The following is a 17,769-nucleotide window of genomic DNA, read 5'->3' as shown; positions in this document are numbered from 1 at the left end:
AGGGGTTTCCTTCCTGCATTATGACTGCATCATCCAAGCTCTACAGCATCAACAACGTTCTGACACACACACACAAACAAGGAAAACACTTTGATTGATGCATGCACGCACAAACACATGCCTACACACTCACACGCAACTCTCCTTGTTCTTGAAGACAAACTTATTCAGCTTGAGGTCTCAAAGCACCAGTCCGTTGTCATGGCAATGTGCCACTGCCAGCATCGGGCTCCATTTGCTGGTAGCCGCCGACACCGGGCTCGGAGCAGCGCCTCTGGGTTCCCATAGGAACGTGGGAAGAGGGGGGGGGGGGGTGCAGGCTGTAGCATGAACACAGAACCTACCGTGAGACAGGAAGCACCTGGAACACAGAAACACTGTTGAGAGGTCATACAGATTCTACAATATTAGCCTATATTATAGATGGAACACCTAGAATACAGGGATACTGTTGAGGCCCTATATGAAACCAGTAAGACAAGATCTGCATTATGGTGTTAGCACAGCCTACAAACAAACACAGGCCTATTGTACATGAGCATCAACTGTCCTGTTTCTGTTGAGCTTGGTGGCACATGCAGTAAGAAGAGGAGATGAGGGGGAAAGGCTGGAGTTTGGAGACGAGGAGAGAAAACACGTGATGGTGCTCCCTTGCCTTCTTTCATCTCTTTTCCATCTCAATAGTTGGCTTCCTCTTCTAGTTTACAAAATAAATAATAAATAACTTTATATATTGTAATCCACCGACCTTGCACACCAGCTCGTTTATATAGGCTACTCTGCTAGCGTGTCGTGGAACACACCTTCCACGTTGTTCATTATTTTCCATAGAATGCATAGCTCCTCGTTGATTATCCCTTACATAGATCCATCTCTCTATCTCTTTCTCACACACAAGGCAGCAAATGCAAGTTTGTTGAAGTTTTATTTTTTTGTACATTATGCACGGGATAATGAACATAGTGATACATTGAGTTAACCTTTTTTGACAATAACACTGAACACACACATCATTACCATGGCAACATGCTGAGAGGAATACACACACAGCACAAAAGCACAACACAGCAACACACTACAACACAGACACTTCCCCTAACCTCTGAGTCCTAACACCTGTGTCGATCTGATAGAATTGAATGTGTGCTTATACCTATCCAATTTCTTTCAGATCACTAGTGTCTAGCGGTCTAGGGGACATGTCTACGGAGTAGTGCATAAGGGTCCAGGGGTTAAGGGAAGTGTGTAGGGGCTAGGAGGATTGTCTAGGGGTGAGGGGAGAAGTGTGTAGGGAGTAGTGTTGTGATATGAGGGAAGGGCAAGAGGAGAGGAAAGTAAAGGGTTCAAACATATATACATATTTTCATAGGAGAATAATCAATAGAAACACTTTTATAACAGAGGACTCCGATTTGACAAGAACTATTAACACACCGTTATATGACCCACAGAACAAGTGTTCATTCCCTTTGGTTTCTCTCTCTCTCGCTCACACACATGCGTACACACACAAACATATACACACACACAAAACAACTACAACAAGCACTGGCACAGATATATTGGCTTCAATGTGATACATTGAACGCACACACACACACGATCTTTACATACACTATCTGTATAGCCCTACACGTTAAAACATGAACCTGTACAGGGTCCAATCAAGGGAAGATATTCAGTGGAGACGTTAGGAAGGTTAAGTGTGTCATACACTGTAAAAAAAAAAAGTGTACTGATTCACATTAAAAACATGAGTGTAAGAGTACCCTACTTAACTAAAAGATCAAGTTGTATAAACATTTATACTATTATGTATCTAATAATTTGTCAACTGGTTTTTCAACTCCTGGGTAACTCCTACTTGTAAAGTTGAAACAGCTAAGGTTTTTGACAGTGTGTGAGTCTGAGGGGAGATATGGTAAGACACGATGAACTACAGAGTCATGGAGTTCTTTACACTGAACACATGAAACACATAAAGACCTGCCTCCCTTCACACCACTGACCTAACCCTATATCTCTCCTCCATCCCTTTCATCTCTCCATCCTCTCTCCCTACCCATATCTTTCTCTATCCCTCACTCCTGTATCCCTCCCCCCAACCCACCCCTCTTTTCTCTTTATTTGAGATCTCCAGCATCTCCCTGGATGGTCTTCTTGATACGGAGCAGCATGGTGGTGAGCCATTGGTCCAGACGAGAGATGGAGTCAAATTCTTTAACAGCTTCAGTAAACGCCTCACAGTTCTGCTCCTCATGGGCATCCAGCAACTTCTACAGAGACAGAGAGGGGGAGGGATATGGGTGTGGGCTTGTGAAGAAGGAAGCTATGCTGGTAAACAAGCAATGTGAAGTCCGTTAACACACACACACACACAAAGGCGCTCATCGTGTCTACCTTCAGCAGCTTGCACTCTCTGGAGTCTGCGAAAGCAGGAAACATCTCCTCATACTTCTCTATGGCCAGCTGTAAAAACACACACACACACTTGTAATCACTAATAATTGACAGGTACTCTCTTGGTTCAGTTGTATTATCTGAATGATATATGTCTACCCTGTGTGTCTTGTTTTAAAACAGACAACTACTACCATTAATAATGATAATAATACCTTTGCGTTGAGTTCGTCCACAATGAAGTGACAGAGGGAGGCTTTAAAGAAGTACTCTTTGGCATTATACTTCAGCAGGGGGTTGTCCATAGTATTGGTGGCCACCTGACACACACACACACACCATTACATTACTCAGAGAGCGCTGCTCACATTTCATGCGCCTCCCGGGTGGTGCAGTGGTCTAATGCAATGCATCGCAGAGACTCTGGGTTCGAGCCCAGGCTCTGTCGTAGCTGGCCCCGACCGGGAGGTCAATGGGTCGACGCACAATTGGCCTAGCGTCGTCTGGATTAGGGAGGGTTTGGCCGGTAGGGATATCCTTGTCTCATCGCGCACTAGTGACTCCTGTGGCGGGCCGGGTGCAGTGCACGTTGACCAGGTCGCTAGGCGTACGGTGTTTCCTCCGACACATTGGTGCGGCTGGCTTCCGGGTTGGATGCGTGCTGTGTTAAGAAGCAGTGTGGCTTGGTTGGGTTGTGTTTCGGAGGATGCATGGCTCTCGACCTTCGTCTCTCCCAAGTCCGTAAGGGAGTTGCAGCGATAGGACAAGACCGTAACTACCAATTGGGGTAAAAAAAGAAGAAGCAACAACCCCAGTTCGGGAGTTGTAGCGATGAGACAAGACAGTAACGACTAACAATTGGATACAACGAATTTGGGGAGAAAAAGGGGGTAAAAAAAATCTAATAAATGCATGCATAGCAGACACATACACACCTGCTCGTAGATCTCAATGGCTTTCGGATACTGCTCCAGCTGAGCGCTGTAGTGGCCCACTTTCAGCAGACACTTGTTAGCAGAACTGAGAGAGAGAGAAACATAAGGAACAGCATAGGTCCTAGTATAGAGCTCTGTGGAACCCCTCATGACGACTCCCACTGAACCCTAACCTCTGTGATAAATAGTACAAGAGTAGTATAATACAAAAGCATTTGGGTGTAGTAGAGTGTAGCATAGCTGTATAGTATTCATTTATACTACAGAACACTGGATACTCACCTGTTGGACTCCTCCCCTTTATAATAATCGGCTGCCTGCTCATAGTGGGCGATTGCCTGGGCAACAGGAGACACACACGTAAAGTATTGTTCATAAGGAGTTAGATGTGAGTGAGTGTGTGTGTGTGCGTGTTCCGTACCTTCTCTATGTCCACCAGCTCAGACTCGTACACCTCTGCGATGGTGATGTGATGTTTGGCTGCGATAGTAAACCTACCCTGTAATACACATGTGGACAACACTGATACATAATCATTAGAATATACACTGTATCAGCCTTCAAATAGGTTGGTATCAGCCAATGATGGCTGGAAAACAAAGCCCCCTCACACACAGTACATGCACTATTGCACATAGAAATGGGTGAGGCAGGTTAAGATGACAGTGGTATGGTTAGCGGTCACAGGTTAGGAATTAGAGGTCAGGGCTCAAGGGTTGGACCAGGCTTACCATGTCAGTGTAAATATCGATGGCTGCATTTATACAGTTGATAGCCTCTAAAGGAGAGATGGGGAGAGGGAGGAGTGAAAAGGGGAGAGGGAGGAGTGAAAGAAGGGGAAAGAGAAAAAGAAAGGGGGCAGAGAGATAGAGAAAGAGAGAGCAGGGAGTAAGAGAGGTTAGGTTTTCCTACCAGAGAGAGTGAAAAAGAAAGAACACAGACAGAAACATACAGTATGTACTTGTAGGGACTACTATTAGGGAGGCTTTGCCCTCTGGGGCGGCAGGTGGTTAGAGCGTTGGGCCAGTAACTGAAAGGTTGCAAGATCAAATCCCTGAGCTGACAAGGTAAAGATCTGTTGTTCTGCAGTTAACCCACTGTTCCTAGGATGTAATTGAAAATAAGAATTTGTTCTTAACTCACTTACCTTAAATAAAGGTAAAACAAATAAATAGTCTAGTATGTATTGTTGGGGTGTGTTCCTACCCTGAGGATCAGCCTTCTTGTAAGCGTTCCCTGCGTCGACGAAGCTGGTGGCTGAGTCCAGTTTATTCTGCAGCTGCATGTGGAGCCGGGCCCCCTGACAGAACGCATTACCAGCAGCTACACACACACAAACACATAATGATCATATCTATGGAACGTATGTAGTATTTCAGCTATGTGTGTGTGTGAGAGTGACCCACCGGTCCAGTTCTTGGCCATCTTGAACATGTTGGCTGCTCTGGCGTACATCTCACATGCATCTTCTACTTTGTGGTGACTTCCCCTGAAATACACAGATATTCACACAAACGTTTAACAACACTGTAAGGTATATGAGTTCTAGACCTGGACACCATCAGAAAATGTGTTTTTGTCTAGTGGGTCTCATTCAGGAGGATGCAAACTGAATGTTGTCTACTGAAGAAAATCTATACTGAACAAAAATATAAATGCAACACGCAACAATTTCTAAGATTTTACTGAGTTACACTTCATAGAAGAAAATCAGTCAATTGAAATCAATGAATTAGGTCCTAATCCATAGATTTCACATCACTGGGCAGGGGCGCAACCATGGGTGGGCCTGATAGGGCATAGGCCCACCCACTTGGGCGCCAGGCCCAGCCAATCAGAATGAGTTTTTCCCCGCAAAAGAGCTTTATTAGAGACAGAAATACTCCTCAGCACCCCCCTTCCCCTCCTCAGATGATCCCGCAGTTGAAGAACCCATATGTGGAGGTCCTGGGCTGGCGTGGTCACACATAGTCTGTGGTTGTGAGGCCGGTTGATGAACTGCCAAATTCTCTAAAATGACGTTGGAGAAGGCTTATGGTAGATAAATTAACATTAAATTCTCTGGCAACAGCTCTTATGGACATCCCTGCAGTCACCATGCCAATTGCACACCCCCTTAAAACTTGTGGCATCGTGTTGTGAGACAAAACTGCACATTTTAGAGTGGCTTTTTATTGTCCCCAGCACAAGGTGCACCGGTGTAATGATCATGCTGTTTAATCTGATTCTTGACATGCCACACTGGTCAGGTGGATGGGTTATCTTGGGAAATGAGAAATTACATGCTCACTAACAGGGATGTAAACTAATTTGTGCACAACATTTCTGAGAAATATGCTTTCTGTGGGTATAGAAAATGTCTGTGATCTTTTATGAAAAATGGGACCAAGACTTTACATGTTGCGTTTATATTTTTGTTCAGTTTATTGAATATCTCATGAATAGAGCTGGCCTACTCTACATGTCAGAGAGCCATGTCTGTTCTGCAGAATATATTATGGGCCACTACCAATAAGCACCCTATTGTTGTCATTAATGAGCAGCAGCGGTTCGCTACAGATCCGGGGTCGAAACCGGGTTGTGTCGCAGCAACCAGGAGTCCCATAAAGCCGTCCGGGATGTCACTGTCCCGCGCACGCACGCTGATATGGTCGCCAGAGTAGGTGTTTCCACCCACACATTGGTGCGGCTGGCTTCCGGGTTAAGCGAGCAGTGTGTCAAGAAGCAGTGCGTCTTGGCAGGTCGTGTTTTGGAGGACGCATGGCTCTCGACCTTCGCCTCTCCCGAGTCCGTAAGGGAGTTGCAGCGATAGGACAAGACCCTAACTACCAATTGGGGGCAAAAAAAAGCAACAACCCCGGTGGTTAAATGGTGCATGTTGTCAGAAGACCTGAGCACAGCACATCTTTCCCTGAGGCCTGACTGCGACAAACAGGGACCGTCATCCTCCCCCTCACTTTTGCAAAATTATACGTATAATAATTACATTAATATAGGCCTAACCACCATACAGCTAACTAATACACTCGCGATGTGTTGTGTCCAATGTCAAGAAAAATCGACACATCCCCTTGCCGTGATGCAGTAATAGTGAATCTGCGCTCGTGTGTGTACTGACTCGGTAGGCTACATGAGAACCAGGGCATCTCATCTCACCCGAACATCCCTCCCAAGAACGAGCCGGAGGACTTGACCTTCTTGTCTGCTTCGGCCATCAGCTGCATGGCCTCCTTCTCTTTTCCGGAGGTATCCATCGCTGTTTGGGCTGTGTGTGTGTCGTCCACAAGGTAAAAACAAATATTGCGCAGAATCCGTTCAGCTGGGAATGGATTCCGAGAGATGGTGCTGATGAGAGTCCTCCTCGGTCGTATGACTTTATCTATTGATTCCCTCTTGGTGCATTACCGCCACCTATCGATCTGGAGAACATTTCAACACGTTTGACTCCAGCACGACTTATTTGTAAGAATCATACTGCATTTATATATATTTTGTCTACCATAACAAGTGCACTATATAGCGTTTCATCATACAAGACTGAAAACAAAACTCTGCAAAGTATGTTTTATGCATTTGAGACTTGAGAGGGTCTTCTGAAAAATACTGCAGCGAAGCGATGCGGAAGTTGCTCCAAATGGCTCCAAAGTTGAAAACATAAACAGAGCCATCAACAGAAACTGTCGTTGTGTTAACTACTATTGTTTGCTAGCTATTACATTTTCAATATAGCTCATTATTAAAGCAGCGTAACCAAAGAATATCCATTCATCTTTAAAGTTTGTCTTCAGAGAAGTCACGTTCGCTTCCCCAACAAGAAACTCGGGTGAGCAGCAACGTTCGTCTTCCAATGACTACCTTACGTTAGCTGTTCTTCTAGTAGCGGGTGAGGTAGCTAATTCTAGCTAAGTGGTAACGTTAACTTTTCAGCATAAATTGTGCGTTTGATAGCTGGAGTGGAAACGCACGGCCTCCCCCAGTGCTCAAAGAGGTATGGGTCAGACACACACAGTTAGTCTGCGGTAAGTGTCGGTAATACTAGTCTCTAACCAGCTTCTAAATATCCCCTAATCCCTCAATGATGTCCAAGTGAGCCCTTGGTTTCGGGACAGCACTGACAACATGGTGGATACCTGTGAAGGTAGGGGTGATTGGTAATTCAGCATCTCTTGCTCTGTTTGCCTGTGCCTGTGGTGTCTCAGACCACTCTGGACAGACTCTGTCCTTATGAAGGCTGGGCCCTCTACTTCATTGAATGTAGGTGTGTCTATGTACATACACACTGCGTGTGTGTTTCCTGTGTGATGGTTTCATACAGAGTTCTCCATATATGGAGAAGATCAAAGTGTTTGAACAGTACTTCACCTCACAGATACACCATTGACAAATATGTCAAAAACATAGTCTGAAGACATCATTTTCAGCTCTGAAAATAGTAGCCTTTGGTGAGAGGGTGAACTTAGTGTGTGTGGGATGAGTTTGAGCATCAGGGCAGTGTGTTGGTGGACTATAAGCGTCTGGTTGAGGATAAGGAGGTTTGTATGGCTCTGCCGGACCAATCAGCTAAGAGAACAACCAGAAACCACCCTTAACTGTCTGGAACTCGCCATACACCAGGTACACACACGTCACTGAAAGTAGGTGTGTCTATGTATTTTAATGTGTGTGTGTGTGTGTCAGTTTTGACGGAGGACTTGGAGAGACATGCTGCGGGGTTACAGGGGGAAGGGCTTCCCAGGGGGGCCACACCCATCATTAACATACCTCAGTTCCAGGTAAAACACACACAGGTACGGTCTCTCTCTGACTCAGCTATTAGAAATATGTGTTTGTCCCTAACTGTGTCTGTTTCAGGTTGTATAATTATGAGTCATTGACAGCCCTGAGGACCCTGCGGGTGAATGTGTTTGGTGTGTGTGAGGGGGACCGTGGTCTGTGTCAGCAACATCACACTCACCCTACCACACGGCAAGTTCACCATTCCCACCAAGGTACAACACACACATTCACTTTCACCACAGTCGACATTGGATTGAACCCCAGGCTGTGTGTTTCCTCAGTGCGTGCAGCCAGGTGTCGTAGTCGTTCCTTCATTCCCAACAGCTCCCGTCTCACCCTCACTGGACTGGCATAATAGCTACACTATTATTTATCATGCTTATATTTTATATGTCTATACAATTCAATTTAGAGCTCCAGAGGTTTCTTGGGTGTATGGGCTAGGGGTCAGTGTCTAGGGTGTATGGGCTAGGGGAAAGAGTTTAGGGGGGGCTGAGGCTGTATGCAAACTCTTATTTCCCATGGTGGTCCTGGAGATTATTGGAGGAGAGCAGAGGGGGGCGGGGCGGATCCCTCCGGACGGTGGAGTGTCACCTGACCTCTGTGACAGTGCTGTCCCTGGAGACACTGTTACTAACACAGGAACTGTCCAAGTCTGCCAGGATGACACACAGTTAACACCCTAGAGACGATTATCTAAGTTACATAACAAAGAAATTCCCATCAAAATTGGTCAGTTTAAGCTAGATGTTTTTTGTTGTTGCATTGGATGCGTCTCAATCCCCTGCTGTGAAAGGAGATAGTGATGTTTGTCAGACCATGAGACATCTCGGTCGTCTCACAAAAAAAGTCTGTAGCGTCTGAACGGTTTGACCTAAACTATTACATTTGTATTTGCCAGGGAGCAGCTACTCTTCCTGGGGTCCGAACACACCAAAGCACCCACATTACAGAGAAAACAGGGAACTGTTTGTACTGAATGAGCTAAAGATAAAACAGTACCAACAGTATCATATAACATCCCTACACCACCATACAACAATATCACAGTGTGCGCGTATGCATGTGTCTGTACCTTTGTGTGTGTCTCCTCACAGAACCCATAACGTGTATTTTTACCTGCGTTTTAAATCTTATTCTACTGCTTGCATCAGTTACCTGATGTGGAATAGAGTTCCATGTAGTCATGGCTCTATGTATTACTGTGCACCTCCCATAGTCTGTTCTCGACTTTGGGACTGTGAAGAGACCTCTGGTGGCATGTCTTGTGGCTGTACATTCAGCTTGTCAACACCTCTTAATGATGAAGTCAATCTCTCTTCCACTTTGAGCCATGAGAGATTGACATGCATGTCATTAATGTTGGCCCTTAAAAGTACACAGAGAGCTATCTGTGTTGCCCTGTTTTGAGCCAACTGCAATTTTCCCAAGTCCCTCTGTGGCACCTGACCACACTACTGAACAGTAGTCTAAGTGTGACAAAACCAGGGCCTGTAGGACCTGCCTTGTTGATAGTGTTGTTAAGAAGGTAGAGCAGCGTTAAGAAGGTTGACCATGACAGTTTACAAGACAGGGTTACTCCAATCAGCTTAGTAATCTCAACTTGCTCAATTTCCACATTATTCATTAAGAGATAGTTGAGGTTTAGGGTTTAGTGAATAAATTTGTCCCAAATACAATGCTTTTAGTTTTGGAAATATTTAGGACTAACTTACTCCTTGCTACCCATTCTGAAACTAACTGCAGCTCTAAGTGTTGCAGTCATTTCAGTCGCTGATGTGTATAGTGCTGAGTCATCCACATACATACAGACACACTGGCATGAAGTTAGTAAATATAAAAAAAACAAGTGGCCTAAACAGCTACCCTGGGGAATTCCTGATTCTACCTGGATTATGTTGGAGAGGCTTCCATTAAAGAACACTGTTCTGTTAGACAAGTAACTATTTATCCACATTATAGCAGGGGGTGTAAAGCCCTGGATAATGTGTGAAATGCTTGATAATGTATGTGATAAGTATGTTTTCTGGGTGATTTAAATATTGACTGGCTCTCATCAATCTGCTCACTCAAGAAAAAACGTCAAACTGTAACCAGTGCCTGCAATCTGGTTCAGGTTGTCAGTCAACCTACCAGGGTAGTTACAAACAGCACAGGAATGAAATGATCAAAATTGCTTTAAAGCAGTATCCAAATCCATAGGCTGTAGTGATCACAATATAATAGCCATATCTAGGAAAACCAAAGTTATGAAGTCTGGACCTAATATAGTGTATAAGAGGTCATACAATAAGTTTTGTAGTGATTCATATGTTGATGATGTAAAGAATATTGTACGTGATAATGTAGCACTTGGTGGTCTATAGCAGCTTTCCACAAGAATGGGCTTTAGGGGAGGTAAATAAACCTGTAGCCATATTACTTCAACAGTATTTAACATTAGATTGTCTCTAAGCTTTATAGGAATGTGGTTCTTTATATAGACCACAACACCACCTTCGTTGGCATTTGTCTTTTCGGTAAATGTTATAACCATGTATTGCTACCACTATCATCAAAGGTACAGTTGAAGTCAGAAGTTTACATACACCTTAGCCAAATACATTTAAACATAGTTTCACAATTCCTGACATTTAATCCTAGTAAAAAGGTCCTGTCTTAGGATCACCACTTTATTTTAAGAATGTGAAATGTCAGGATAATAGAGAATTATTTATTTGGGCTTTTATTTCTTTCATCTCATTCCCAGTGTGTCAGTTTACATGCACTCAATTAGTATTTGGTAGCATTGCCTTTAAATTGTTTAACTTGGGTCAAGCGTTTCAGGTAGCTTTCCACAATAAGTTGGGTGAATTTTGGCCCATTCCTCCTGACAGAGCTGGTGTAACTGAGTCAGGTTTGTAGGCCTCCTTGCTAACACACGCTTTTTCAGTTCTGCTCACAAGTTTTGTATAGGATTGAGGTCAGGGCTTTGTGATGGCCACTCCAATACCTTGACTTTGTTGTCCTTAAACCATTTTGCCACAACTTTGGAAGTATGCTTGGGGTCATTGTCCATTTGGTCACAAATGGGTCTTCCAATCATGAACTTCCTGACTGATGTCTTGAGATGTTGCTTCAATATATCCACATAATTTTCCTCCCTCCTGATGCCATCTATTTTGTGAAGTGCACCAGTCCCCCCTGCAGCAAAGCACCCACACAACACTTCACGGATGGGATGGTGTTCTTTGGCTTGCAAGCCTCCCCCTATTCCTCCAAACATAACGATGGTCATTATGGCCAAACACTTCTATTTTTGTTTCATCAGACCAGAGGACATTTCTCCAAAAAGCACAATCTTTATCCCCATGTGCAGTTGCAAACCGTAGTCTTTTTTAATGGCGGTTTCGGAGCAGTGGTTTCTTCCTGGCTGAGCGGCCTCTCAGGTTATGTCGATATAAGACTTGTTTTACTGTGGATATAGATACATTTGTACCCGTTTCCTCCAGCATCTTCACAAGGTCCTTTGCTTTTGATCTGGGATTGATTTGCAATTTTCGCACCAAAATACATTAATCTCTAGGAGACAGAACGCGTCTCCTTCCTGAGCGGTATGACAGCTGCGTGGTCCCATGGTGTTTATACTTGCATACTATTGTTTGTACAGATGAATGTGGTACCTTCAGGTGTACGGAAATTTCTCCCAAGGATGAACCAGACTTGTGGAGGTCTACAATTATTTTTCTGAGGTCTTGGCTGATTCCTTTTGATTTTCCCATGATGTCAAGCAAAGAGGCACAGAGTTTGAAGGTAGGCCTTGAAATACATCCACAGGTACATCTCCAATTGACTCAAATGATGTCAATTAGCCTATCAGAAGCTTCTAAAGCCATGACATCATTTTCTGGAATTGTACAAGCTGTTTAAAGGCAGTCAACTTAGTGTATGTAAACTTCTGACCCACTGGAATTGTGATACAGTGAAATAATCTGTCAGTAAACAATTGTTGGAAAAATTACTTGTATCATGCACAAAGTAGATGTCCTAACCGACTTGCCAAAACTATAGTTTGTTAACAAGAAATTTGTAGAGTGGTTGAAAAACAATTTTTAATGACTCCAACCTAAGTGTATTATCTAAGTGAGTTGCAGAGATAGTCAGAATATGATTGTCATCGGTTACAAGCAAGTTATTGACTTCATGGACCTTGTTTCTCAGGCTGCGTATGTTAATGCTTTACTGGGAAGCTTATCAGAAGTAATCTTCATAGTGCAGGGTGAGCTGCACAAAGTGGTCTTCCTACTAGGGCAAACTGCCTCAGTGCTAACAGCTAACAGTGGTTCATAGGCACATGATTACAGCATACAATAGCTGTAGGATCAAACAGGTATTCGTGGACATAAATTAAGTTTACTTACATTTTGTCTGCTAACGCCCCTAGGATAATGTACTTTTGATGCAGCAATATGACGACTCATTGTCACAATGGTAGTGATTAACTGAGCTGGTCTTGGGCCATTGGTATGTCATTGTTTCAACACAGACTTGAAATGCGTGGACAGAGCCTAGAAGATTTGGTTGGACTCCGTCATTCCTGTAGAGCAGTGGTCAACCGGTCGATTGCCAAACATTTCTGTAAAAAAACAACAACGATAAAGCATTGTGTTCCTATTTTTTATTTTTTTGTCTCTGTTGGTGGTAGGTGCAGCCAATTCAGCTGCCCTGTGCGCCAGGTAGACAAACTGTTGCAATTTCATGTGTCTGAAGGTACAAACTCTGCCTTCCTGGTGGGCCTGGAGAGGAAATCAAGTGCACAATGCTACCGCTGGCCAATCAGATTGCTCAGATGATCAAGTCTGCAGTAACGTAGCAGGCATAAAAGAAAGCTACGGCAAAATTGATAGAGATTTCAAAACCATGATTAGAGAGAGACTGTCGACGAATACAGCAAAGAGCTGCTGTTTTAGTTCTTACTCAGCACTGTCAACACTTATAAGCCATAAAATGCACGTTCTTCCTATTTCCAGTCAGCGCTACAACAAACAGTGCAGCAGTAATGAGTAGGAAAGTGTATTGATAGGCTTGGCTCTTTTTTTATATTGAGGAATATTTCACTTTCTCTGGTCATAGGGAGTAACAACATGAATTTGTGCATGAGGCAGAAATAATGCAGTGCGACTTGAGTTTCACAATCAGTTGGAACACTGTGTCCCTTTTTGGTCAGTGTCAGTGGAGGAAAGGGAGAGACATTGAGAGGCTGACCCTCAGTCTGCTGCTCTCCCTCTGCTAAGACTGACCATCAGATGCAGGCACCATCAGCCCAGTAAAATAAAAAGCAAATGATTTAAATGTATGCTCACTCAGCTGTGCCTCACAAGTAATACAACAATGGATCTATGATCATATAGCCTACCTCAAATTTTTAAATATAATTTAAAAAAATATCCTTAACAACAATGCATTGGCAGGTCAATTTTTATTTTTTAAATGTATTTTACTAGGCAAGTCCAGTGAAGAATAAATTCTTATTTACAATGACGGCCTAGGAACAGTGGGTTAACTGCCTTGTTCAGGGGCAGAACGACAGATTTTTACCTTGTCAGCTCGGGGATTTGATCTTGCAACCTTTCGGTTACTGGCCCAACACTAACCACTAGACTACCTGCCGCCCCAATTCAAGCAAAGCCAGTATGTGGTGATAATGTAGTGGGCCTATAGCTTACTGTACAAACCTCATTGCTACAGTACTGTTTTTAATTGGTTAATGTCGCATAGGCTTACATTTCTTAAGTCATGTTAATAAAATTAGAGCGGTAGATCTCGGCATGCATTTTGACTCAGTGATCTTGACTCAGAAAAGGTTGGTGACCAGTGCTATATAGTATCTTCTGTTTCCAGATGGTGTTGCATAAACTATTGCAGAATAATTACTAGGGACTGAGAAGGGGGTTGGGAGACACCGTCACTCCTGGACAGGGCCATCTATATAGAAGCTTACCCAACCAATCTGAGGGAGTGGTTGTGTGGCTAGCAGTGGTGCTTGGCAGATCTGAAAGAGAGGCACAACATTATTTGAATGAGAATTCAGTCCACTTGACAATTAAACAGAATTCAGTATTCTTCATGCTGATTATTTGTACAACTTGAGACAGATAGCAATACAAATAGATTAAAACAATATGAAATGTAACACCGATACAGATGATGTGCATGTGGTGGTTTCAAATAATAAATGGTACTACAGATAGTGCGATCTGTCCATGCTTTTCCTAGAAAATGTCCCTAAAGTAGACATTTCTCCTCCTCGCTGGTCTGCAGATACACGACTACATGATGTGGCTGTCACATGTGATGTGCATTGTACTAGAACAACAAATAGCTGTATCAGATAGACATTTTCAGGAAAAGCAGCTCATAGCATGCCAATAAAATGTCTATCATTGCATTGGTTCGATATTGACATCTAGCTATATAATTAAGATAGCTTCTCTACAAGCAAGAAGTACTCTTACAAGTACAGATTTTTATAAAATGTTTGGCACAGGTTAGTCGCTAAAAACAGAATCGACACAAGCAAATGTAGTTTTGATTCACCAGTTACAAAATATTATTGGATTTTCTCACATCAAGTTACATGTTTGCAAGTATTTATTCACACATTACCTGCTTGCTGGTGTTGTTGCATTTGTCAAAAGTTACATGTTTGCAAATATTTTTTGCAAGTACAAAACTGATTAGACAGGCGCATCTCATATCTGACATGCTTGTACACTTATGACATTAATTTACCTGTATACTCGAGGCTATGTGTGGTAAAATAAATCAGCTACAAATATTAAACATTTTAGTAAAATAAAGTAGCTCCTCATGGACTCCTTGCAGCTGCGCAGAGGCGCTGTTTGTTCAGCTGTGGCGCAAATTGATTTTGGTCAAGGATCTCGCTTAGTGCGCAGGAGTGTGAAATAGTTAACATTTGCACAGAAAATGAGGCAGGGTACAAGATGAAATTTTGAACCATCAAGCTAGTTGGTTACACGTTCTGCATACTCGGATTTATAATTACCCAAACTATCACAGCGAGATAACTGTTCTTTTGAAGTGACATCGAGAAGGTGTTAAACAGCAGGATATGTGTAAAGAGGAGTAGATGAGGTTAGTTTAAGTCGCGTCTTAAAAAATAAAATAAAAAAGTCGCGTCTTGTTCGCGGTTTTCAATGTTGTCTGTTTGTAAAGATAACTTCGTGTGCGCGAGAGAAGTGTGTGTTGGTCAACTGCGTCATGGCGGCAGCAGACCGGTGTATGTGTGAAGGCAGAGATGAAGAGTCTGCAAAGACTCAAACAGAATACTCTCTGTCGCCCAACTACACCCCCCACAGGACACGAATATCCCAATCCTGTCGACCCCAGAGGTTACCGGCCACGCGCTGAAGGGTTCCACCGAAAGCGTCACCCGATACTATCGCTGGAGAGGATGCAGGGTAACGAAAACGGCTTTAGTTTATACCCGAAGGCGCTCTCGTACTCGGCTGAGGTTGTGCCCGGTGAGGTCTGGTGTGCCTCCAGGCTGGAGAGTTCTATGTAATGGAAGACCGGCCAACAGCACACCTGGAGAGGACCTGAGGGAAACCACCCGATCCTGGCCCGGGGCTGTTCAAGTTTAAATAATTGGTAGGTGATGTGGGTATGTGGTAAAACAGGTGGTAGTCTTGGCAGATTCATTGTTGTCTGTGTGTGAAAGAAGTTACCCAGATGAAGGCAAAATTATGCCATATCAGATTATACTTTTAGGGCTGGTTTCCCATGCTGTCACTTTACTGTCATGGCATGAATTAGGACAGACAGAACCACACATTCTCCAGTCCGATCAACAATGCACAATCTTGCACTGAATGCTAAACATGTTCTCCAAAATTTGTGTGTGTGTTCCAGTATGAAAATCCGCGGACCATCCTCAATCCTTTTGAATCACACTGGCTCCGGTCCTGGGGGTCCTGTTCACTGAGCAACATTTTCACCTCTCTCTGGGACTCTTCACTTTGGCTGGATTTACTGATGTGGTATGCGCGCCTGCATGCGCACACACTTTGTAAGTGCTTTGATTTGAAATAAAAACAATAACCATACACTGCCACCACTATACACACACACACTACACCCTCTGGTAACCCTGTGTGTTGTCTCTGTAGCTGGGTGGTTATATAGCCAGCAACTGGGCCAGTAGGAAGTCTGTTAGGCAGCGCTCTCGACCCATTGACTGATAAGATCCTCATCAGTGTTTTCTACATCAGTCTCCCCTACACTCAGCTCATCCCAGGTCTGTGTGTTGAAATGTAAGTCCTTCCTTGCTGCAATATCCAAATAAATCTTAGTGCTAATAATCCCAATCAATGTCCACACAATCGCCAAAAAGGGAGAGAACCAAATAATTAGTTGTTCATTTTGTGCTCTTCTGACTGTGTGTGTTTTCACCTCCCCTGACAGCGTTGGTGATTGTCAGAGACTTCGATCTGATTGCTGCTGTTTCTTACGTCAGATACAAGACTGTCCCCCCTCCTGTAAGTCATACACACATAGCGGGCTGGTTCAGGCCTGTCACGGACACTAGTCCATCGGTCAGAATACATGAACAAGGAGATGGGAGTGTGTCCAGTACGGTTAGATCTGTGGCGTTGCTCTGTTTATACTACATCTCTCTGTCTCTGTCTGTACGTTTTTAAACCCCTGCTACAGTGCAGCTCAAACCCACCACCCTCAGTAAGGTAAGTCTCTGTACATCACATACACCGGTGTTTCCCCTATATGCATTTAAATCGTGGCTGCCACTGAAAATGTAGTAAGAAAAATAAGGGGAAATACACACATGCGTCATACACAAGTAAAACAACAGTCCGCATTCATTTGTCTAGTTGGTTAGTCATGTGTTGTTTGTGCATGCAGGTGAACACAGCGATCCAGCTCTTCCTGGTAGCAGCATCGTTGGCCTCATCCGTCTTTCACTTCCGACAGTCCGCTCCTGCACACACCATAGCCAGTCTGTTTCTGCAGACTACACACTGGAAATCTTAATTGTACATTGTTTCTGTTGTGTGTTTTGGTAATACTGCTTCTGTGTGTGCAGGTATATCACACAGGTCACGACGACTGTGTCAGGCTACAGCTACTGTCACTACGGCATGAAGACTCTTGCGGTGCTCAACAGCACTAAGTAATCATGGCAACTCAACAGTGCCAACTAAACTCCGCAACACCAAGTAACTGTTGCAACGTAACACGCTTTCTGCACTCACCGGTCTGCCAGAGGACTCAAGTTGAACACACCCATACTTGTGTAAAAACTCCAAAATGAACTCTTGTGAGCGTGTGTATTTATTAACCCTGTATTGGCATGGGAACCATCCTGGTAGATTGACAGTTTTGTATCTGATGAATGTGATTAAATCATGAACCTGCTCTGATAACTTACACACATGGCGAGAGGCTAACTCCTTGTTTAGATTGCTAGTATGCTCTGTAAAGAGGATCAGGATTCTGCAAGAGTGTATGTGGCGGGAAATGTTAAGCGTGGGTGTAATGCGGAAACGGCTTTCCAAGGTTTTCAACATTACAACCAATTCTACCAAAAAGGTTTACAGTGTCAAAGCTGTTAGTGACACCTGCTGGTCTACTGAAGTCACTT

The 17,769-nt window shown here is 43.7% G+C and overlaps 1 protein-coding gene and 1 pseudogene across 2 annotated transcripts; one reads left to right on the top strand and one right to left on the bottom strand.

The window, feature by feature from the left end:
* Positions 1-908: 908 nt before the first annotated feature.
* napba (N-ethylmaleimide-sensitive factor attachment protein, beta a) lies at positions 909-6,697 on the bottom strand. 2 transcript variants are annotated; one of them, XM_029675613.2, is made up of 10 exons: positions 6,492-6,697; positions 4,742-4,824; positions 4,542-4,658; positions 4,067-4,113; positions 3,757-3,834; positions 3,618-3,673; positions 3,336-3,420; positions 2,616-2,720; positions 2,401-2,469; positions 909-2,276 (listed from the first exon to the last, which is right to left on the bottom strand). In XM_029675613.2, exons 1-10 carry the CDS (start codon positions 6,587-6,589, stop codon positions 2,124-2,126), a joined length of 891 nt encoding a protein of 296 aa, XP_029531473.1. In that variant the 5' UTR covers positions 6,590-6,697; the 3' UTR covers positions 909-2,123. The 2 variants fall into 2 exon arrangements, with proteins under 2 accessions (XP_029531473.1, XP_064881810.1); XM_065025738.1 differs by lacking the exon at positions 4,067-4,113 and having other exon boundaries at positions 6,492-6,580.
* Positions 6,698-7,413: 716 nt separating this feature from the next.
* LOC115138810 (uncharacterized) lies at positions 7,414-17,555 on the top strand (annotated as a pseudogene).
* The last annotated feature ends 214 nt before the right edge of the window (positions 17,556-17,769 follow it).

Source organism: Oncorhynchus nerka, linkage group LG12 (assembly GCF_034236695.1).
Source record: "Oncorhynchus nerka isolate Pitt River linkage group LG12, Oner_Uvic_2.0, whole genome shotgun sequence".
Lineage (NCBI taxonomy): Eukaryota > Metazoa > Chordata > Actinopteri > Salmoniformes > Salmonidae > Oncorhynchus > Oncorhynchus nerka.
The sequence above is the reverse complement of the archived record's forward strand: the minus strand, read 5'-3'. Positions and strand labels throughout refer to the sequence as shown.

Excerpts from the sequence above, each read along its gene's own strand:
- napba (XM_029675613.2), bottom strand. The coding sequence starts at position 6,589 with ATGGATACCTCCGGAAAAGAGAAGGAGGCCATGCAGCTGATGGCCGAA. Across the intron at positions 3,674-3,756 it reads AGCTGGTGGACATAGAGAAG|GCAATCGCCCACTATGAGCA; the intron begins GTACGGAACACG and ends CCTGTTGCCCAG. Across the intron at positions 3,421-3,617 it reads AAAGGGGAGGAGTCCAACAG|TTCTGCTAACAAGTGTCTGC; the intron begins GTGAGTATCCAG and ends TCTCTCTCTCAG.